This window comes from Rhinichthys klamathensis, unplaced genomic scaffold (genome assembly GCF_029890125.1).
Source record: "Rhinichthys klamathensis goyatoka isolate OS25496 unplaced genomic scaffold, OSU_Roscu_1.1 h1tg000557l_1, whole genome shotgun sequence".
Taxonomy (NCBI): domain Eukaryota; kingdom Metazoa; phylum Chordata; class Actinopteri; order Cypriniformes; family Leuciscidae; genus Rhinichthys; species Rhinichthys klamathensis.
The window spans coordinates 2,287,501-2,311,282 of NW_026607025.1; the positions used below are offsets into that span (position 1 = coordinate 2,287,501).

General features: G+C 37.7%; 1 protein-coding gene across 9 annotated transcripts in view; it reads left to right on the forward strand.

Annotated features, from left to right (window-relative positions):
* LOC130073672 (AP-3 complex subunit beta-2) overlaps positions 1-23,782 on the forward strand; it is a 50,233-nt gene extending 26,451 nt beyond the window's left edge. For 2 of the 9 annotated variants that reach the window (XM_056239223.1, XM_056239218.1), the window contains exons 3-28: positions 81-155; positions 356-451; positions 2,100-2,260; positions 3,286-3,352; positions 3,444-3,626; positions 4,021-4,200; positions 6,259-6,356; positions 6,692-6,746; positions 7,215-7,286; positions 7,466-7,528; positions 8,409-8,541; positions 8,868-8,977; positions 9,055-9,231; positions 11,767-11,953; positions 12,227-12,345; positions 13,586-13,645; positions 15,633-15,747; positions 17,036-17,225; positions 17,327-17,495; positions 18,456-18,543; positions 18,796-18,905; positions 19,373-19,601; positions 19,680-19,764; positions 20,472-20,569; positions 21,861-21,999; positions 23,006-23,782. In XM_056239223.1, coding sequence (XP_056095198.1) covers positions 81-155; positions 356-451; positions 2,100-2,260; positions 3,286-3,352; positions 3,444-3,626; positions 4,021-4,200; positions 6,259-6,356; positions 6,692-6,746; positions 7,215-7,286; positions 7,466-7,528; positions 8,409-8,541; positions 8,868-8,977; positions 9,055-9,231; positions 11,767-11,953; positions 12,227-12,345; positions 13,586-13,645; positions 15,633-15,747; positions 17,036-17,225; positions 17,327-17,495; positions 18,456-18,543; positions 18,796-18,905; positions 19,373-19,601; positions 19,680-19,764; positions 20,472-20,569; positions 21,861-21,999; positions 23,006-23,192 — 3,246 coding nt within the window. In that variant the 3' untranslated portion in view covers positions 23,193-23,782. Of the gene's footprint in view, positions 1-80; positions 156-355; positions 452-2,099; positions 2,261-3,285; positions 3,353-3,443; positions 3,627-4,020; positions 4,201-6,258; positions 6,357-6,691; positions 6,747-7,214; positions 7,287-7,465; positions 7,529-8,408; positions 8,542-8,867; positions 8,978-9,054; positions 9,232-11,766; positions 11,954-12,226; positions 12,346-13,585; positions 13,646-15,019; positions 15,059-15,632; positions 15,748-17,035; positions 17,226-17,326; positions 17,496-18,455; positions 18,544-18,795; positions 18,906-19,372; positions 19,602-19,679; positions 19,765-20,471; positions 20,570-21,860; positions 22,000-23,005 lie in introns of all 9 variants that reach the window. The other 7 variants (XM_056239225.1, XM_056239220.1, XM_056239224.1 and 4 more) reach the window with 5 other exon arrangements.

Below are 23,782 nucleotides of genomic sequence, written 5' to 3' on the forward strand. Positions count from 1 at the left end.
TTTAGGTCACAGCATAAGTGAGTCAAACCATATCCATTCCACATCTAAATATTGCCCTGTTTGTGTGTGCTGTCCCACAGATGATCGCCCGGGGGAAGAACGCGTCCGATCTCTTCCCTGCAGTGGTGAAGAACGTGGCCTGTAAGAACATCGAGGTGAGCGAGACAGGAAGCGGCTCAGAGCTTACAGGATGTCAGCTTTTCTGGGTGTTATTAAACTTTAATCTTGTGTTAATATGCCATGACAACGTGGTTCTGCTCATGAGTCACTGAGCTCAAGTGCTGAGTCACTAAAACACATGAAACACCACATCAGAGCTCTATTCACCAGTATATGTGTGTGTTTTCTCTCTCAGGTGAAGAAGCTGGTGTATGTGTATCTTGTGCGCTACGCTGAAGAACAGCAGGATCTCGCTCTGTTGTCCATTTCCACCTTCCAGAGAGGACTGAAGGTCCTAAAACACACACAGAAACATAATTCAGGGTTTAAAACGTACTGACAAAACCCCATGATCTTCTCTGATCTCTTTCATAATATCAAGAACATAAACATAAAAGTGTGCACTCCAATTTGCATATTTGCTATTAAAAGTGCATACTGTTCTTTTGAGTATGTGTTAAAACTATATATGAGTTAATGCTGTTGTTTATCACCGTGTTTTCAATTCAGTTATGTAAAAATATAAAAGATTCTATGACATAATATATAAATGTAAATATTTTATTTTTTTATATATTAAAACCTTTATTTTTATGTTTGTTTATCAGTTTTTCCAATAGTTTACTGCAAAATAAACCCCGAGATCAAGTTTGTACCAGTGTTATTTTAGTATTATTTACTATTATAGTTTTTACTAATATTTTGAATTAGCTTTTATGTTTATATTTTCAGTAACTATTTATGATTTCTACTATTTAGATTTCATTTGTTTTTACTTCAGTTTTAGTTTTTATTTACCTCCAGTTAATGAAGTGCTTAAACTTTAACTGCCAAGGCAACATTTCTTACTTTCTAGGAGTTTTGCATATAATATTTCTATTTTATTTTAATTTCTATTTTATTTCAATTAACAAGCATGCTACATACTCATGTTTTGAGTATGTAGTAGTATTACATCATAAAGTTGTTTTGATACGACAGACCCGCAGGCTGTTTGCATCTAACTAAATTCATACATACACTGAACAAAATTATAAACGCAACACTTTTATTTTTGCCCCCATTTTTCATGAGCTGAATTTAAAGATCTAAGACTTTTTGGTAACGCTTCCTTTTACAGTACAGTACTTACGTGTACTTACAGTGTACTTACCTAGAAAGTACTGGCTAATTAATATAAGGTAAGTACATGGGTTAGGGGTAGGTTCAGGGTTAGTACCTAGTTATTACCCATTATATAGTAATTATAATTACTATAATAAGTACATAGTAAGTACATGGGTAACAGGACTGTAAAAGGAAGCGTTACCGACTTTTTCTATGTACAAAAAAGGCCTATTTCTCTCAAATATTGTTCACAAATCTGTCTAAATCTGTGTTAGTGAGCACTTCTCCTTTCCCGAGATAAGCCATCCACCTCATAGGTGTGGCATATCAGGATGCTGATTAGACAGCATGATTATTGCACAGGTGTGCCTTAGGCTGGCCACAATAAAAGGCCACTCTAAAATGTGCAGTTTGTAAAATGGACCCCCCGAAAAAAAGAAAAAGGTTGTTGATTGTGGCCTGTGGAATGTTGAGCAACCCAAACATGCTCAATAGGCCTTTTGTGTACATAGAAAAAGTCTTAGATCTTTGAGTTCAGCTCATGAAAAATGGGGGCAAAAACAAAAGTGTTGCGTTTATAATTTTGTTCAGTGTATATATATATATATATATATATATATATATATATATGCAAATACAAATAGTGATGCAGCTAAATGCTTACTAAACATGCAACATATTGCGAAAGTGTGTCATATGGGAACAAAAATGTCCTCTGGTTTTCAGATGAAGGAAATACCTGTCACATCTTTTAATTCTGGTGTGTGAAGTCACATTATTGAAGCATTAGTTCTCAATAAATACAATTATTTTCATTGTAACCCCTGATTCAGGACCCCAACCAGCTGATCCGTGCGAGCGCTTTGCGTGTGCTGTCCAGCATCCGAGTGACCATCATTGTGCCCATCATGATGTTAGCCATCAAAGAGGCGGCGTCTGACATGTCTCCATACGTCCGCAAGACCGCAGCTCATGCCATTCCCAAACTACACAGGTTGGTACAAGAAAACAAGCGTCTTGTCTTAACAACACAAATTCACCTGCAAATCAGCGTTAGGGAGTAACTAACTGTTCATTGAGCAAACACTGCTTTCAATTCAATTACACTGCCATTCAAAAGCTTGGGGTTGGTACATTTGTACATATTTTTAAAACAAGTCTCTTCTGCTCACCAAGGCTGCATTTATTTGATTAAAAATACAGTAACAATAACAGTTAAAATGTGAATTATTTTTTAAAATAACTGTTTTCTATTTGAATATAATTTCTGGTATCAAAGCTACATTTTCAGCATCATTACTAATCATTGTAATCATTCTAATATGCTGATTTGCTGCTCAAGAAACATTTCTTGTTAATATCAATATTGAATACTGTTGCACTGCTTCGTGTTTTTATGAAAAGCATGATACATTTTTTCAAAATTGTTTGATGAAAACAATTTAGAAAAATACTTTTAGTTCATTTTGCTCGATTTAATGCTGAATAAAAGTATTAATTTCTTTACATTTAAAAAAAAAGTCTCCCTTATAAAATCATATTTATTATATAAAATGCATTTTTATATTATATAATATATACATTTATATATATATATATATATAAACGTTATTATATTCTATCATTTTATTAAATGTATTATATTATCATATTTATTTATATACGTTTGTTTATTAATCTTGACTGCAGTTAAGCATGTAAAACATAATGTATAATCGGTTTTGAGAGTGTGATCAAGAACCTTAAATATCCCACTAGCAAATAAATAAATAAATGAACATTAAATATTTATTTGGATTGAAATAATTTTCTTTAGAAAGCTGTAATTATATAAGAAAACTATTTGACCACACAAATGCAATTGACCAATCACAATCAATAGCTATTTCTATTCTAAGTTTTCTGGTGTTGTAGCTAAAAATGTTAGCTTGTAGTTTTGACTACTTTAAATGTTCAATATTCAATAAAAGTAAAACTAATACACACAGCTGATGGTCATTTTCTCTCTCCTTCATTCAGTCTAGACCCAGAACAGAAGGATCAGCTTATTGAAGTCATCGAGAAGCTGCTGGCTGATAAAACCACAGTGAGTGACAGAATCATTTCAGGACAGCCCTGACATATAATCATCACTTCTAATGTGATCTTACACATGCTGTGTGTGTGTGTGTGTGTAGCTGGTAGCGGGCAGTGTGGTGATGGCGTTTGAGGAAGTGTGTCCGGACCGCATCGATCTGATCCATAAGAACTACCGTAAGCTGTGTAACCTGTTGATTGACGTGGAGGAGTGGGGTCAGGTGGTCATCATCAACATGCTCACGCGCTACGCCAGGACGCAGTTCCTCAACCCCAACGTCAACGTGAGTATCACGTATCTGTGTGTGTGTGTGTGTGTATCTGAGGAGGACTTATACACTTCTTTCCCTGCACAATGTCTCTTTTCTTCTTCAAACCACACATACTGTAATAAAAACATGACATAGCTTATACAAAGAAAGAAACCAATAAAAGATATACAGTACACACACGCATGCACAAGAGAGAAAAAGGACAGCAAGATATATAGATATAGTAATGTGTATAGATACAGTGATAGGTTAATGTAATATAATATCATTTTGTGGTACATTTTTCTGGTAATGTTATGGAGAGAAAAAAAGGATATAGTATAATGCACTGTTATAGATAAATATCAAGACAATTTAAGATAATAATACCTTATAATTACATATCAACATGTGTGTATGTACGCAGGAGTCTCTGTTAGAAGAGAGTGGCGAGAGGGCGTTCTACGCCTCTGATGAGGATGAGGAAGATGAAGATAAGAAAGCCGAGGCGGCCGCTCTGCCGAAGAGGAAGCCGTACGTGATGGACCCCGATCACAGACTCTTACTGAGGAACACCAAACCTCTGCTGCAGAGCCGCAATGCTGCCGTGAGTCACACACACTTCTCCCTCCGGAATTATTGTTTAGGCACAGAAAGGCTCATACATGCCTTCATTACAACTAGGCTAGACTATTGCAATGCCCTGTTCTCTGGCCTTCCAGCAAAATCATTAAACAGGCTACAGTATATACAGAACTCTGCTGCTCGTGTGCTCACTCGTACCTCTCCTCGGGAGCACATTACACCGGTCCTTTCACAGTTGCACTGGCTTCCAGTAAAGGTGAGAATTGATTTTAAAGTTCTCATTCTAACATACAAGGCATTACATGGGATCGCTCCAGCGTACCTACGTGATCTTATTAGCCCTTATACTCCATCACGTTCTCTCCGCTCTGCAAATTCACTCTTATTACATCAGCCTTTGTGTAAGCTCAAGACCATGGGGGAAAGAGCTTTTTCCTGCAGAGCCCCCAAGCTATGGAACCTACTTCCTTCTACAATCAAAAGTGCGCCAACGTTGGGACAATTCAAAGGATTAATTAAGACACATTTGTTCAAGGCTACTTTTTCTTAATTGTTTTTATTGCTCTTGCTGTATTTGTTTATTTCATTGTATGCGCTTTGGGTTTGAGAAAAGCGCATTATAAATAAAATGTATTATTATTATTATTTATTATTATTATTTAGAAACAGAATTATTTATTTAATGATTTGTCTAACATTTAAATTTAGGCAAAATGTTCAATTTAACCCTCTGGTGCTGCTCGCTTGGCAGTCAAAAATGACAGAATTTTGATTTAAATGAAATTAATGTACTTTATTTTAGTTTGATCATTTTTTAAATTGATTTAATATTTTGTATTTTTATGGGGATTTTATGGTACTAAATTATATTTATGGAATAGTTATGATCCATTTATTACCTGTTAATCACTTTTTGAGCTTAGACCTGCTGAAGTGAAAAAAGTTAAACTAAAAAAAGTTATAGAAGTTTAAGTTTATTATTATGAAAAATGCGCAAAAATACTATTTTAAAATTTTATATGAAATATATATTTTCCAAAGCATGTTTTACTCTAAAACTGTAAGAAAATTAAAGCCATAAATCTAAACAAGTTGTGCTTCAAATTTGAGGTTGATATTTCATAAAATGAGCTTTCAGTAAGATACAGTACCAAATGCTTCCACTAGATGAAATTCGTCTCCCATTCATTTCCAATGCCGTCAAAACTTCAAAAAGTTCAAATTTCATTTACAATTCTGTGTTCTGTTTTCCACCTCAATTTAAATGTAATTCAAATTCAGGAATTTAATTGGAATTTATGATTCAGTTCTGACTGGTACACAACCTTGTTTATAACAGTTATTGTTCTTTATTTTAAAATCCACTTGCGTACATAATAAAAAATGTGTGTATCAAAATCTGAAACTTAGTCCGATATTTGTTTTTTCTTCCCCCAACAGTTTTGACGTAGTTGCTTTGGATAAAAATGTTAATGTTTTAATTAGTGTTGGAGTCATGCAAATGTATTTTAGTTCAGTGCCAATTCTTAACTATTATTATTATTATCCTGTTAGTTTTTATTATTAATAAGTTAGTTTTTTTATTTTATTTTAATTTGTTTCTAAATTATTTAAATGGTTTTTAGTTTAGTTTAGTTTGGTTTTAAAAAATATATATTTTTAAACACTTGTTCACATAAAGTAGCATCAGTTTTTAACGTTTCCTACAGTCTCCTTAATTTGATTTACCAGCATTGTGACAATGAGACCTTTTCACACATGACCTCTACACGGAAAAATTATGTTCATTCAGCCGTTACCATAATAAATCTCTCTCTCTCTCTCTCTCTCTCTCTCTCTCTCTCTCTCTCTCTCTCTCTCTCTCTCTCTCTCTCTCTCTCTCTCTCTCTCTCTCTCTCTCTCTCTCTCTCTCTCTCTCTCTCTCTCTTCTCTCTCTCTCTCTCTCTCTCTCTCTCTCTCTCTCTCTATCTATCTATCTATCTATCTATCTATCTATCTATCTATCTATCTATCTATCTATCTATCTATCTATCTATCTATCTATCTATCTATCTATCTATCTATCTATCTATCTCTGTAGGTGGTGATGGCTGTAGCTCAGCTGTACTTCCATTTGGCTCCTAAAGCAGAGGTGGGCGTCATTGCCAAGGCTTTGGTCAGGTTAATGCGAAGCCACAGGTGAGTAATCACTCACTTACTAATGAAACATAAACACACTCACACCAGCTCTGAGACGAACAGGCCCACGCTTCCTGTTTGACCATGTAATGTATGGCCATCGGCCGATGACATCATTAGTGCAGATAAATTGGCACTGGATGATGACACTGCAGACTTTGGCATTAGCTGCAGAAAGAGAGACGCCATCATCCACCATTCACATGCATCACTCCAATTAGCCTCGTTTTTGGAAATAGAATTGTCCCTCTCAAATACACATGAAGGTTTTTGAATTATAAACCTCTTCATGTTGTTTAGTCACTGATGTTGCCGTGTGATTTGTGTCTCTGTAGTGAAGTGCAGTACGTCGTGCTTCAAAACGTCGCTACGATGTCCATCAAGAGACGGGTGAGTGATTCACATGGCACTGTAAAGGACATGCATCACGTTGAGTCACTGAAGGGCATTTTTACCATTTATATGATGAGTGTGTATTTTCTGAAAATCATGACACTCCTTTGACATTGTGTCGTACAACTTACAGATGTGCGTTGGACTGGTCAGCAACTAGGGTCAAAGTTTAAATTATTTGAACTTTGTGTATCATCTTCCAACACTTGATCTGAAGCTGGATGATTTACTCCATATTGTTCAATACATTGATGAACGTTGGTGCAAATCATATGAAAAGGCTTTAATATAGTTGAAATATTTAAACTGAAGACCCTCATGTGGTGCTTTTTATATTCAATGGTTTGTCCTTGAAAAATTGAAAAAATTTCAGGACCTTGAAAAAAGGCATAATAGAATAATAGAAAATGCAAGAATTTCGATGAATGCTGTGGTGTTTGAATATGCTGTGTGTCTGTCTTTTAGGGAATGTTTGAGCCGTACCTGAAGAGTTTTTATATCCGCTCCACAGACCCCACGCAGATCAAGATTCTCAAGGTGAACCGACACGGACACGCGCAACTGAGTCACATCTGACTTTGAAAAGCGTTAGTTTTAATGAGAAACTCTATGCGGAGATATTATGTCATGGAATTATTTCACTAAAGAATGTTGCTTCAGATATTTTGAGTGTTTTAAAGCTGGACTGATCATTTTATCTTCTCTTATTAACACAGCTGGAGGTTTTGACTAATTTGGCTAATGAGACGAACATCTCCACTATCCTGAGAGAATTTCAGGTATCTATTTACATGTTTTGTTCTTATGGTTTTAATAATGTAATATAATGTAAGTCTACAAAAGTTTGGGATTGGTAAGATTTCTTTTTAAATGTTTAAATGTCTTATGCTCACGCTCTGAATTTATTAGAACAAACATGCAGTAAAACATTAATATTGTGAAATATTATTACAATTTAAAATAATTATTTTCTATTTGAATATGTTTTAAAATGTAATTTATTCCTTTGATTTAAAGCTGGATTTTCAGCATCATTACTCCAGTCTTCAGTGTCACATGATCCTTCAGAAATCATTCTAATATGTTGATTCGCTGCTGAAGAAACATTTCTGATTATTATCAGTGTTGAAAAGTTGTGCTTTCATAACATTATGAATGTCTTTACTGTCACTTTTGATCAATTTAATGCATCCCTGCTGAAAATAAATGCTTCTTTAAAAAAAAAAAATCTTACTGATCCCAAGCTTGAACAGTAGTGTATACTTTTTGAAACTAATATAACATTTTTAATATATGAAATTCCTTAACTTAAATATGAATATTAAACATTGTTTGCCGTTTAAGATAGATTATTTTTAGAGACTTATTAGATTATTTTGTCACACCACATGATTACTTAAGTGAACTAAACTAAAACTGAAAACTAAAAGGTGGATGAAGAAAAGAAAATGAAATGGTGACACATACTATCTAAAATACATTTCCTTATACACAGATACATTTTAACCTAAAATCTTCATGTTGAATAAAAAAAGTTCACGTCTATGTTATTTTGTCAATCACCCATATTACGATTGTAGACAACAGTATATTTCTCTGCTTGTGTTTATTCCAGTTTATGAATAGGGATAATGATGTATTTCTCTTTTTGTATTGTAGACGTATATTAAGAGCATGGATAAGGATTTCGTGGCGGCCAGCATTCAGGCCATTGGTCGCTGTGCTACAAACATTGGTGAGGTCAGAGACACCTGTCTGAACGGCCTCGTACAGCTGCTGTCCAACAGAGACGGTGAGAGTGTGTGTTCGCACACGACGCTAACAGCTAGACCCAATGCAACAGAACTGTGTTTAATGCCCAGGCTATCATTAACTATCCATAAAGCGAGCGCCGTTCAAGCTGACAACAAAAGTTATTAGCTCTTATGTCAGAAGAGGTTCTTATCATGCAAAAGAAGAAAAATATGGGCCTCTGACATACAAATGTTACAATAAATACGTTCAATACGCTTGAAATTGGTCCATCACATGCTGAGAGACACAATGCAGTGGCCAAAGATGTCCGTCTGATAATGTTGAGTAATATTTTGCATAACATTGGTGTTTGTGTGTTTTCAGAGCTGGTTGTGGCTGAATCAGTTGTGGTGATCAAAAAGCTTCTACAGATGCAGCCTGAACAGCACAGCGACATCATCAAACACATGGCCAAACTCATCGACAACATCCAGGTAGCGTTCTGATCCGAACTGCCCACTTTCACATTTCAGATTGACTCCATAGTCTTGATAATGTGCCTGTGGTTCAGGTGCCGATGGCCCGGGCGAGCATCCTGTGGCTGATCGGGGAGTACTGCGAGCACGTCCCCAAAATCTCCCCCGACGTCCTGAGAAAGATGGCCAAAACGTTCACCAACGAGGAGGACATCGTCAAGCTGCAGATCATCAATTTGGCTGCCAAACTGTATCTTACTAACTCAAAACAGGTGAGCGAAGAAACACTGTATTCAAAATATTTTTTTTTAATAACCTGAATTTTTATATCATTTTTTTATTTAAATTAGTCAATTTTATATACACTCACCTAAAGGATTATTAGGAACACCTGTTCAATTTCTCATTAATTATCTAATCAACCAATCACATGGCAGTTGCTTCAATGCATTTAGGGGTGTGGTCCTGGTCAAGACAATCTCCTGAACTCCAAACTGAATGTCAGAATGGGAAAGAAAGGTCATTTAAGCAATTTTGAGCGTGGCATGGTTGTTGGTGCCAGACGGGCCGGTCTGAGTATTTCACAATCTGCTCAGTTACTGGGATTTTCACGCACAACCATTTCTAGGGTTTACAAAGAATGGTGTGAAAAGGGAAAAACATCCAGTATGCGGCAGTCCTGTGGGCGAAAATGCCTTGTTGATGCTAGAGGTCAGAGGAGAATGGGCCGACTGATTCAAGCTGATATAAGAGCAACTTTGACTGAAATAACCACTCGTTACAACCGAGGTATGCAGCAAAGCATTTGTGAAGCCACAACACGCACAACCTTGAGGCGGATGGGCTACAACAGCAGAAGACCCCACCGGGTACCACTCATCTCCACTACAAATAGGAAAAAGAGGCTACAATTGGCAAGAGCTCACCAAAATTGGACAGTTGAAGACTGGAAAAATGTTGCCTGGTCTGATGAGTCTCGATTTCTGTTGAGACATTCAGATGGTAGAGTCAGAATTTGGCGTAAACAGAATGAGAACATGGATCCATCATGCCTTACCACTGTGCAGGCTGGTGGTGGTGGTGTAATGGTGTGGGGGATGTTTTTTTGGCACACTTTAGGCCCCTTAGTGCCAATTGGGCATCGTTTAAATGCCACGGCCTACCTGAGCATTGTTTCTGACCATGTCCATCCCTTTATGGCCACCATGTACCCATCCTCTGATGGCTACTTCCAGCAGGATAATGCACCATGTCACAAAGCTCGAATCATTTCAAATTGGTTTCTTGAACATGTCAATGAGTTCACTGTACTAAAATGGCCCCCACAGTCACCAGATCTCAACCCAATAGAGCATCTTTGGGATGTGGTGGAACGGGAGCTTCGTGCCCTGGATGTGCATCCCACAAATCTCCATCAACTGCAAGATGCTATCCTATCAATATGGGCCAACATTTCTAAAGAATGCTTTCAGCACCTTGTTGAATCAATGCCACGTAGAATTAAGGCAGTTCTGAAGGCGAAAGGGGGTCAAACACAGTATTAGTATGGTGTTCCTAATAATCCTTTAGGTGAGTATATATATATATATACATTTGTTTTTATTACTTTTTAATATATAATATTTAGATTAAGATTTGTTTTGTGTCCATTCAATAATTTTTGTGCTTCAGCTTAACCTTATTTCAGTTAGTTTTCAAGGCAATCTAGTTTTTTATCCAATATTTAGATTTTATTTTAGCTTTATTTCAATTAAAACATTATTTTTAGTTTAATAACCCTGACTATATGCATGCTTGCTTGCATACTGTTTAGTGTTTACTGCTGTTTTTAACATGCTAGGATAAATAATGCAACACACATTAGCAGTAAGCAAGGCAACTTGCATTATGCAACATAACGAAACTCATAAATGAAAGTAAACAAGAAAATAAATTGGCAGTAACATTAATCGAGCGCATTAAAATTTGAAGTTTTCACATTAAAAATACATGGAAAGTCAGTTTAAGACATCCAGATAACCGATGTTTGGCAGTGTTGTCCAAAATGATGTTTGAAGATAGTTTGAGCTTTATTGAAACCCCTGAAACGATCTGAAATTATGTGGTGGTGCACAGGACAATATAGGGCTGAGTGAAACATGGGGACATGACTAATATGTGTATTATATCTAAAATATTATGGATTTTTTTTTATTCTCTAAAATATTATGGATTTTTTTTTATTCTCTAAAGCATAGATAGGATATGGAGTCTCACAACAATGCACAAAACAAATCCTGAAGGATTTTATTCTTTATATCTCATGGTAAAGTGTGTTAGAAAGCGAAAAAAAAAAACAAATCAGTGTTTTTTTTCCTTCAGTTTTTAAATGTACAGTTAATGTGCAGGACACTTGCTTAAAGGTAAACTATGTAACTTACTTTTTCAATGCATCATCAATCCTTCATACAAAACATGTTTGTTTTTTTTACCCTGATTATATGGTAAGTGTTTATATTTTAGAGCGGTTGGATGGTTTCCACTTGAAATTGGCTTTGGAATAAAATAAGTTTATTTTATTTTAATTCAGTTAATGTTTATTTTATTTCAAGTTACGGAAATGTGTATTTATGGTTTCAGTACACTATAATAACCCTGCGTCAGAGCATCAGTCTGAATGAAAGCTGGAGAGACACAACAGGAGTCATTGTTTAATCAAGCGAGACAATTTCTGTCTGCATGTCATATCATTTAGACACACACATGTAACATTGCCTGTCAGGCATGAAACTCTTGAGACTTTTTTCCTTTTCTTTTCCGTCTTTCAGACTAAACTGTTGACGCAGTATGTACTGAACCTGGCGAAATATGATCAAAACTATGACATCAGAGATCGTGCCCGCTTCATCCGCCAACTAATTGTTCCCACCGATAAGAGCGGCGCTCTCAGCAAATACGCAAAGAAGCTTTTCCTTGCGCTCAAGCCCGCCCCCGTCCTGGAGTCTCCATTTAAAGGTATCGCCTAACCCATATTTCATTGTTCAGTATCAAGTTTGTCTCAGATGTTTCTCCTAAAATGACTACATAAAGAGTTGAAAGAGGTAGATATTTGAGTTCATATTAAGATTTGAAGGTAATCTTTGGTTTTGAGACATTTTGAGACAGTTTGAGACATTTTGAGATCTCTTTTGAATCTCTTTGGATCCTCAGAAGAAAAATCTGAGGAGCAGGACACAATTGAGACATTAAAGAGATCTCATTTGTGATTTTTCTTCATTTTCTTTGCAGACAGAGATCACTTCCAGCTGGGATCACTGTCTCATCTGCTGAACGCTAAAGCCGGCGGATACCAGGAGCTGCCCGACTGGCCCGAATCTGCGCCTGACCCGTCCGTGCGCAACGTGGAGGTGAAGGATTCTGTGTGTGCAGGGAGAACAGTTCTGACAGAGGCAGGGCCAGAGGGCGCAGGGGTGCTTCTCCTACAGACCACCAGAGGGAGCTCCAACGTGCAAGACCTCCCAAAGAAACACCCCAAAGCGCTAACAAAAAAAACATGCTACTCTCAATCACTTTTATATCGCTCACTCTCCTTGCTCATTAGCATAACTCCACCTTCATAACGCATTAATCACACACTGTGCATTTCAATTGGGTGGGAGCTACTCATCCTGCAGCCCTATTGGTTGAATAATACATTCATGTATTATTGGTGTCAATAATAATAATAATTTTCGAAAAAGTCGGGTTCCGGAAGTAAAAATCCCCTTCATTTCAGCCATAATGGAATTGATTTTTAATCATAACTGTGAACCATGAGGTTATTAATCGATGGTATATTCTTTTGTTGAAACATTAACCACATTATTATTAACTTATTTCTTTTTTAAATAATCATGTTGAAAAGCGGAATTCCTGATGAGAAACTACATTACCCATGATTCTGCGGAGAAATCTCGGCCAATCAGAGAATCGAAACAAACAACAGTATTGTACCTTTGCCTTTTTGTCCAATTTTCAAATGCTTTTTTGCTTCAATTCAAAGTTTTTTAATGTTGTGATTTACCTCGTAGCTGGTTAGTTTAGTTCATGGCTTATAACTCCTCTTAAATGAAGACTTTTTAAAAAATCTCTATGAGAAAAATTAATGGGACAAAAACTTCCGGAACCCATTCCACTGAAAAAGTTGTTGTTCACTATTGCACTCTATTAACAGCGTGTAAATCTTGATAGAGTTTAACTTGAACATTCCTTCGAGCTGAAACGATTAAAAACAAAATTCTAGAATTCTTTGTCAGAATGGTTTAAAAAACTAGAATTGCGCAGTTCTAGAATTTTCCTTTCAATCACTGAGAGTTCTAGAACAGACACACCCACATGCCACTCCTTCCTGATTAATAATCCATGATCAAATCTGCATATGCATGAGGTCTGCACCACACACCGATCAGTCAGGGTCTTGATTCCAGCTTCAGGTTTTTGTCAGCATAATCATCTTTGTTATTTCATAAAGCACTCGTCACTCACAGCAGATTTCTCATCTAATAGATGGGTGTGTTATTGGTTATATCCCCTCCAGTGTTCATCCACATCCTCTTTTTGACAGTCTGTCTGTCTCTTTATGTTCCCGCCCACCATAATATTGTGCAGCAGGAGGAGGTCATAGACAGCAGTGAGGGCCGAATCGGTCTCTTGGGAGACTGGAGAGAGGTGCTCACAAGAGTGCAGTGGCTTCTCTCTCTGTCCTCTTTGTAGTCGGGCCACCCAGCTCGACCTTGCTGTACTAAAGTGTGTGTTTTTGCATCTCAGTCTGAAATCTGCTGACCTCATTTTCTGCCTTGCAAACCATCACATCACAAAACCTTCATATTAATGTTGCACTTCCATTTACTGTGACACCAAATGCTCAGCAAAGCATTAAAACTTCATCCTAATACAGATTTGTTATTGACATATTGAGTATATGATTAGAGACCTTCTGAAAACTCTAAACAAAGGGGTGAATTCACTAAACAGCCACTTTTGCAAGCCATATTTCAACGCAAAAACCCTGTGTCTTATTTAAACAGTGACTTTCTTCATTTTAAAGAGCCGTTTCAGGTGCCTGAATAACAGCGATCCGTCCCAACACAATCTCATGGCAATTCGTAACTATTTTACATTTTGGCTATTGATTTGTATGAATTCATACGCTCTCGTTCGTATTTTTTCGTAAGATGTTCTTACTCCCCAGTGGCGGTTTAGGGGTGGGGTTACGGGAGGACCTTCACACTTACTTTTTACGATTCATACGCAATCACATGGTACAAATTCATATGAAATCGCCACTTTGTAAAATAGTTACGTTTTCCTGTGAGATTGGGTTGACCGTCCCGGACGGTAGAGTATGTGAATTAATGGTAATCTGCTGCATTTGTTACCACCCATAGCACTTAAAAACTATTCAAAAGATTGTGAATTGTGCAAATTGCTTTCATCACTAAATTTGTTATCAAATTTGCATAATTTGCATTGTAAATTGAATGCTAAAACAGTGCAGATGGATGTAAATAATTATTTTCATTCTTAGTGAATTCCCCCCTAAATGCCCATTCTTACCAAGAACGATAACTATAACGATAACTATATTAGTGTCCACACCAATGGACGATAATGTCCTGTTTATTATAAGCGCGCACTGCTTTCGTCGTTTGCAGCTTTCGCGCTCTTTAGACACGGGTAGATTCTGATTGGCTGTCAATGTTATCATCTGGAAAAAAAAAATAGTCCTGAAAGTGACTCCAATGATATCGTGATGTGTTTTTATTGTTATACCTATGAAACTTTATAGTTATGGTCCTTGGTGTGAACGGGCCTTAACACTTTCAGTTGCTTTGACTGAAGCTGTTTGCGAAATATGGATGTGAAACGCATCCAAATATACGTGCTAATCTGTTGACAAGTGCAACCTGAATCCTTGTGTGTACTTTTTAAATCTTTTTCTTTCTTTTCTGTTCTGTTCTGTTCTGTTCTTTTCTTTCCTCTTCTTCTGGCCATCTCACAGCATCATTCTTGCGTTTCTTTTTATTCTTTCCTGTTTGCCAGGTTATTAGGCTGCTCGAAAGAGTCACCACTTTAACCAGCGTGAGTCTGTCAGTCACCCTTAGCGTCAGACCCAAAGAGCTTTTGCCACCAGCCTAGCGTAGCGTCTGTACTGTGTTAGATCAGCCTTTCCCTTTCCTCAGCCCTTGCTCTACGATTAAAGACCAGAATCCTCAAAAAAACACCTCAGAAATGGCCTACAGCACTGATGCTAGTCGCTAATCGCTAATCGCTAATTTATGCTCTAAACACCCCGCATGCTAATTCTAGTTTAAAGTCAAACTAGTCTTGGGTAAATCAGTGCTGGAGGTCTTTGGGGGTCTTTTTTAAGGATGTGATTTCTTTAATTATACGTGTGTTATAGTACACAACAAGAATGAAAGTGGCCATGAATGCACAACCTTCCCTGCTGTAGACACCAAATGCTGAGCGGAGAGAGATGCAGGTCTAAAGAAGCTTAATTATATTAATGTATGAGTGTAGACGAAGACATTTGATGCTTGTAAAGAGGCATTCATGGCCGTTATATGAACCTCTCTCTCTCTCTCTCTCTCTGATTAGGTTCTCCAGATGTATTTGAGCTAATTTTGATGGTGTTTTGCGATTTCTTTTGCAGATTCCAGATTGGAGCAAATGCACAAGCCGGAAGGATCGTAAGGAGAAGAAAGTGGAGAAACCTTTCTACTCGGACTCTGACGGAGAATCTGGCCCGACCGAATCAGCAGATAGCGGTAACTGTGGCGACCAAAATATATATTAATATGGTCTTTATAACGGCATTAATGGTCACTTAGCCATAACATATAAAACTGAAAACCAATAGATTTCAATAGAGTCTGATATTAGCATGTTGCTAAGCTAATGTCTTAATACTTTCATGACAAAAAGATGCCTTTTTGGCATTAGCATGTTGCTAAGCTAAGGACTACATATGTTAATAAGCACAAAAAATGCAAATAGAAAATACTAGAGATGCACTGATACAAAATTTATCTGTCGATACCGATAGCCGATTATTCAGAATGATATCTGCCTAAACCGATAGTTTGTTTTTTTTCTTAAGGAAAAAAAATCTCTTCCAAATAATGCTGCAAACACTACAGGGAAACCTTTTTTGGTACATTGCTATAATAATAGAGGTTAAAATTAACAACAGAGCTATTATATTCAACTGGTATTTATTTTCAGATATAATAATTACACTCAAATAAATAACTTTGAAATATAAAATAGCGGTTGAAATACTGATTAATCGATTGCAAGAGTTGTACTGTATCTTTCATCATAACTTATGATGTTTATGCGTTTCCGTGCTGTAACTTATCTTAAAGTGGAAGAAAAGACTTGCGCTGCCACTTGAACTGAGGCACTACAGCGATCTCTCTCATCACATTTAAGAGCGCCAAAATGCCATTTAGTTTTTGAATCTCATGATAAAAATGACAGAATTTGAAAGCTAAGACTTTGTTTCAAATCACAAGTAACAAAGCACAAAGCTCTTTGCGATTATTGGATGAGAGGCGCTACAAATAATTTTTGGTCTGGTGAAAAAACATAGATCTGGCAACCCTGGGTTGAACTACGGGTGATTCATTGGGTCAAATAGTCTGTGTTAACGTCGCTATTTTTAGCATTATTGTCGTGTTAACTTGCCCTAAATTCAACACGAGATTTTCTTCACACACAGTATGGGTTGCAGTCTAAACACGTTTTTCCGCCCCCTTTTGATTGGCAGGATATAATCGTCCCTGATAATCAGCTGTTTTTAAACAAACGGGCTGATAGTGAAAATAATTGCTTTTATCAGCCGATACCGATTATTGGCCGATACAGCGGTGCATCTCTAGAAAATACACATTTTAATATTTACACATTTTAGTAAATAAAATGATATTTATATTTTTATCAATATTTCCGTTGACTGTGCTGTTTTGAATGAAAATTTTAATTGAACTCACTACAATACTAAGCTCGGTCAGTGCTAGATGATATGATTGATTATGCTGGCTCTCTTGACAGAATCAGACTCCGGCAGCAGGTCAGAAAGCGCTAGCGCCAGTGATGAAAGCGCCTCCGGTTCAGAGAGCGAAGAGAGTGGAGAAGAGACCGAGTCTGAGGAGGAAGAGGAAGATGAGGAGGAGGAAAAGAAAAAAAAGAAAAGGCTGGACAAGACCAAAGCAAAGAAGCCAGTGGAGGAGAGCGCAGAGAGGTACGTCATCCACAGATCTAGACCAGCCAATGTCAATTATCTAAAGTTTTGATCCGTTTGTTTCTCCAAATGTCTCATGTTTTGCTCCATCATGCCCACAGTGAGCAGAGCAGCGGCACCGAGGACCGGAAACGAGGCAGGAAAGCAGTGAAGAATCAGAAGAGCGCTTCAGAGTCAGAGAGCGAATCAGAGAGCAGCGAATCAGAGGAGGAGGAGTCGGAGGAGTCGGGGGAGGAGTCTGAATCTGACACCGACATCAGGAAGAAGAAGGTTAGACTAGTTCAGAATTAGCCTGGATGCCAGCCCGAACCCTGCCCACAACATTTTTTGGTTGGGAAGTTCGGTCTGGACTCGCTCCATTGAGGAGTAATTATGATCGGTTCAGAAATCGTCGGGCCAATCAAATTGCCAGGGCGGGCTTTATACGATGATGGACAGATGATCTGCAGGGACGTAATCCTCACGTTATCAAAGAGCGCTTGGGTTGAACTGGTTTCCCTCAGAGATGACTGCAGCTGGAGAACTGAGATGTAGAGATTCCGCTATCGCGTCTGTTGTAAAAGAAATCGACAGCGCATTCATTTTAAAAGACGAACAGAGAACTGCAATCAAGGCATTTGTCGATCGGAAAGATGTGTTTGCCATCCTTCCTACGGGATTCGGCAAAAGTTTATTTTATCAGCTGGCTCCGATGGTAACTAAGAAGATGGGACGCAATGAAAACCCTGTGGTCGTTGTGGTTTCTCCTTTGGTCGCACTCATAGAGGGCCAAGTAAAAGAAGCAACACTCGTTATTTTACTTCTTCCAGCGTGCGTGCATTTGAGTTCTGTAGTTGACAACTGTGCTATGCAAAGTAGTTGACTTACTGCGTTGCTCTCATTGGTTGTAGGTCTATCCAATTGAGTGCAGAGTTTTTTTTTTTCCCTGGTTCGGTTAAGACACGCCTCATAATCAAAGCCCTATGAAGCAGTATCAGACTCACATTCTGACTAGAATATGAGTATGACGAAGTCAGGCTAGTTCAGAATGGGATACTAGCTTACTACTTAGTGAATACTATGCAGAATATATCATATAATTAAAGTTTATTATCTGGTAATAAACATTTCTAAAAGTAGTATGCTACTGTTGTTACACGAATCAAGGTGTTAATAAACTGCTATTTGCCTCTACTAATTACCTTATGCACAGATGAGAGTTCATTCATGTATTTTTCTTGTTTCGCTCAGACGCCCGTATCAAAACAACCTCCCAAACAATCCAAAAAAGAGAGCAAGAAGGAGACGCAAGAAATGTCTTTGTTGGATCTGGATGACTGTGAGTAAGACATACAAGACCAAATACTAAAAATGCTTGAATGTAAAAGCATATAAACTCTCTCTCTCTCTCTCTCTCTCTCTCTCTCTCTCTCTCTCTCTCTCTCTCTCTCTCTCTCTCTCTCTCTCTCTCTCTCTCTCTCTCTCTCTCTCTCTCTCTCTCTCTCTCTCTCTCTCTCTCTCTCTCTCTCTCTCTCTCTCTCTCTCTCTCTCTCTCTCTCTCTCTCTCTCTCTCTCTCTCTCTCTCTCTCAGTTGAACCTACCACAGCAACAGCTCCGGTGACTCCAGTTAACTTCATGTCGAGTAGTCTGGTTTCTGATCTAGAGGGTTTGTCACTGACCGACTCTATTCTGGCACCTACAGTGAGTTCTGGGCCAAAATACAGAAAAACAGTAAATTGTATTTTTTTTTATGAAACAGCAAAGTACTATGCATGTACTTTGCTGTTTCATAAAAAAAATACACAAAAAACAGCAAAAAATGTCAATATTTTTTTCTATTTGAATATATTTTAAAATGTGATTTATTCCTGTGGTCAAAGTCTTTACTCCAGTCACATGATCCTTCAGAAATCATTCTAATATGCTGATTTGCTGCTGAAGAAACATTTCTGATTATTATCAATGTTGGAAACAGTTCAAGAATCTTTGATGAATAGAAAGTTCAAAAGAACAGCTTTTATTTGAAATAGAACTCTTTTGTAATATAGTTCTTTTAATACTGAATAAAAGCATACATTTCCTCTAACTGACCCCAAACCTTTGAATGGTAGTGTATATAAAATTTCGATTAATATGATATAAATAAAATCTTTTCTGTTTTCCAATAGACCATTGCACCTTCTGGTTCGATAAAGATGTATGAGCTCCTGCATCGTATAAAGGGCGAGGGTCTTGCGGTTGAGTACTGCTTCAGCCGGCAGCCCTTCAGTCCAGACCCCAACATGGTGGCCGTCCAGATCCAATTCACCAACAACACCAACTCAGAGACCAAAAACCTGCACATCGAGGAGCCCAAGCTGCAGTCCGGGATGAGGATCCGAGAGTTCTCCGAGATAGGTCTGCAGCCCAGCACAGAATGAGTTCTTCTACAGGAGCTTCAAGTTTATTTTTGTTCTATTTGCGTTGTTCTTTCAGAGGTGTTAGCAGCAGGTGATTCGGTTACTGTGGTGATGGGCATAGATTTTTGTGATTCTACGCAAGCAGCAAACTTCCAGCTGTGGTGAGTGTTTAAGAGGAGCTGAATGATTCACTTCTGTTTCCTGATGTCCACTTATGATAATGCCTGTCTTACACTCAAAATGGTCATAATTTAGTTTTTCATGACCATTCGTCACATTTAGAATTTAACTCTTTCCCCGACATTGACGTAACTTTCCGGCTTTCCGTGTTTTCACTGTTATACGGTAGGGGGCGCTATTACACACCTTCTGAAAAAGTACTGAATCTCCTGATCAAAACACATGCAAAGAAGATGCAGAAACAAGCAAGCGATATCATATGTAAGCAGATGCATATGTAAAATAATTTGGTCATCAACATTAAACAGCATATTTAATGCAAAACTGCATAATGTTACTGAATGAAATGTCGATATAGGACGAGCTATAGGGTTTGAAGCTAGAATAAAACCTTTCTTGTTTTGTATTGTTTTTTTAAAGCAGTGGGTCTGTTCTTTATTTTGATATATTGGATATTTAGATCTTCATACAACAAAATATTCTGGGCGCCATGACATTTTTGTGAAAATGATCAAAAACGCTGGCGGTGGCTAAAATGCTGGTGGGGAAAGAGTTAAAATATTTCTATATGCAAATTACCTCCATTATGATTGGCTTAACTCCATTTATATGACTGGGATCAGTTCTTTGACTCCAATTCCAATTAGCTTTATTTACTGTAAAAATAATGTTTCAATTTCTTTTTCAGTACTCACACCCGCAAATTCTTCGTTACGATCCAGCCGCCCGTCGGGGAGCTCATGACACCGGCGTTTCTGACAGAAAACGACTTTAGGAAGGAGCAAGGTGAGCGAACATCAGCCTTTCTCAATTTAGCGCTCACAGTCTATCGATTGCTCCTTTTCCTCAAAATGTCTGTCATTTTTTTGGGTGTCTCTGAAATACATTTTCAAGGGTTGATATGAGGAGAAAACTTTTTATGTCTGTCGTTCATTATTCATGAAGTATGGCCCTTTTTTTGTTTCATGGCTTTTATCAAGGCAGAATCCTAATTTGCATACTTCGATTGTGCACTAAAAAAAACGACATAATTTTGTAACAGGAAATTTGCCTCTTGATATCTCTTGTACTGCAAAAGCATGCACAGATGCACATGTCATTTTGACAAACTATTTTCAACATATTACAATGTTGAACACACTAAACTGAATCTAGCATACTTTATGTCACGGATAGTGTGCGAATTGGAATTCAGCCCACGCTAGTTAGTTAGCATGCCGCTAACAGCTCAGCATAAACCTGTCTGTCAGTTTAGCATACAGTGTTAACGTATTTGTTGAAACGTATTAGTTTAACAAACTCATGTCTTCCTCTTCCATGGGGTTGTTTTGACGCTGTTCGTTAGAGAATCTTTTGGATGGTAAGTTTCTCTGATGTAGCCGATTAGCATAGCACTTACAGTCACCTCCTCTTCCACTTTAGTCCCTGAATTTATATTTTTGTTAGCTGCACACCTCCTTCCTGTCTTCCTGTAAATGCTTTTGCTTCCAGCTGCCTCTCCCTCTTAACGCAGTCTTCAGTTATTGCCTTGGCGACTGTTACCATGACTATGCATTTTCTCATGGCATGTCAAGGTAACAACATGCTGCATCTCACTAGGAATGTGCCTTAGAAACACTGAACCCGTCCGATCGTCCCTGAACCATCACAACACTCTTGAGATCAGCACGCTCAACACAGCTCACAAAAACTCTTGTCTACTGTCTACATAGACTGCTACCTTTCAAGGTGGTATCTATAATGACTTTTAAGCTTTAACGTGGTTGAATCGAAACACTCATTGTGGGCAGCAACTCTGTCAATGCACGACAGACCAATAGAGTCTGACTTTAGTTTTATGTTGCTAAGCTAACAACAACATAATTCATTTAATTAGATGGAATTATTTATGCTCTTCAGCGCTTGGTCTTGGTATTTTTTGGTCATAATTTTGCTGCCTACTGTTCAGAGTCTTCACATCTGGAGTGCAAGTGTGATTCCTAAAAATTGTTGTTGATTAGGTTGTCAGCAGAGTTAGCATTTTTTCATTAGCATTCAGCTAATCTGACAAAGTGATGCTTTGTGTGTCTTTTTGCAGGTAAACTGATGGGAATGAATGAAATCTCAGAGAAGTTGTCGCTAGGAGAGAAATGTGTGAACGAGCACATCATCGTTGAGAGAGTCACGGCCACCGCCAACTTGAGCAGGGTACCCTGCGGTTCTGATAAAGAGTGCAGGTAATAAACACTCACACACACACACTCACATGAATACAGTGGCTGTGTCCCAAATGAAGACTTTAGTAATGCAATGTTGCATAAGGGCTTTTCACACTACGCTTAACCCTGTGTTATTGTCGTTCTGAACCCTGGGTAAAGGAACGTTTCACCAGTGATGTAAAGTAATTGAGTAAATGTAATTAGCTACTGCACTTAAGCATATTTTGGCTACTTTGAGTGTTAGTGCTGTCAAATCGATTAATTGCGATTAATCGCATCTAACAAGTGTGTAAAAGTTTTGTATACGTTTGTAAATATATATGTGTGTGTATAATATATATATATATATATATATATACTAGTGACATTTCATACATACCTTTATAGTCCAAAAAGTCCTTAATAGTAAAGCCAGCAATATATAATATAAGGATGCCCAATGCTTGAAAAACAGGTCACATGCTCTGCTCATCCAATCAGTGACACTTACATTCCAAATATGCAAATAAGAATGTTAACACACATGTAAGATAACCCAGGATTCCGTTTACCAAGGTTTTAGAATTTCAAGTGTGAAAAGCTAGTGAGCACATTTCTGTACCAAAATATGACAAATGGGACACTCGATGATCTTGTAGATGAAGTACACACTAGTTGTGTCAATTGGAACGGGTCATCGAACTACACTGAATAAATCTGGTGTAGAAACTATTTTCACTCAAAAATTGCCTGTGAATTTCACAAATAATCACAAAGAAACAGCAAGTAACACATTGAATTAAACATGGAATTTTGAAGGCACAAATAGTATTGTCTTGTAAAACACTCTAATAATCTGTTAGATTTTTTTTTTTTTGTGTAGCGCCAGTATGAGTATTAGTTATATTTTCGAGGACTCTCAGATTCGTATGTGCAAGTATATTTTGATTTAGGCTTATTATTTGAGTATGTAAAACTCTTTCATTTTTCACTTTTCTTTACTTTACTGTCTGTTTTTCTGGCCTGTGATCTCTTGAAATCTCAGTACTCCTCCTCCTCCTCCTTCCGCTCCTGTTTACAGATTCGCAGGTAAAACGGTCAGCAGCGGCTGTCTCGTGCTGGTCACCGTCGCTACGAAGGAAGGGGTCGGAGCTCAGCTGACGGTCAACTGTGAGAAGATGGTGATCGGCACGATGCTGGTTAAAGATATCCTGCAGGCCCTGTCGCAGTGATGGCGCCCCCTACAGTCAACACCCTCCTACTGCTGCTTACCGCATTGAGTCGCATCGCTGTGTAGATATTTCCCCCGCGTGGACTGGCTTGTAGCATCAAAAATATACTGATGTCAGAACCGCGACAACAACAACATTCAGGGCCTCGTAATCAGGATGTTCCTCTTATGTTCCTCTGTTGAATGTTGCATGGCATCAAAGACAGTCAGTGCACCATAAACCTGCCGAATTACTGCACAAACCTGTGTCAGTTTTAGTTTAGGGTCTCTTTAGGATTTACAGTACATGCTCAAAACAAGTATTTGGACACTACCTTGTAATCAACAGCAACCAGTTAATAACAATCCATCTGCTCAACGAAAGAGACTAATAATCATCTGAGTTATTAATTTGCTTTCAGATCAATCGTTGCCTTTGTGATCTTCCTAAAATTAACGGAAGCTCAGTGGGGTTTATTTTTTAGCGTTTAGCTTACACATATTCTGAATGTAACATCTTGCATCTGATCCCAGACCACATCCCAATGACGACAGTAGATTTGTTTCCAGAAACCACATCAAACTGGTTTTTGAGCTTTGTTGAACTCTCTG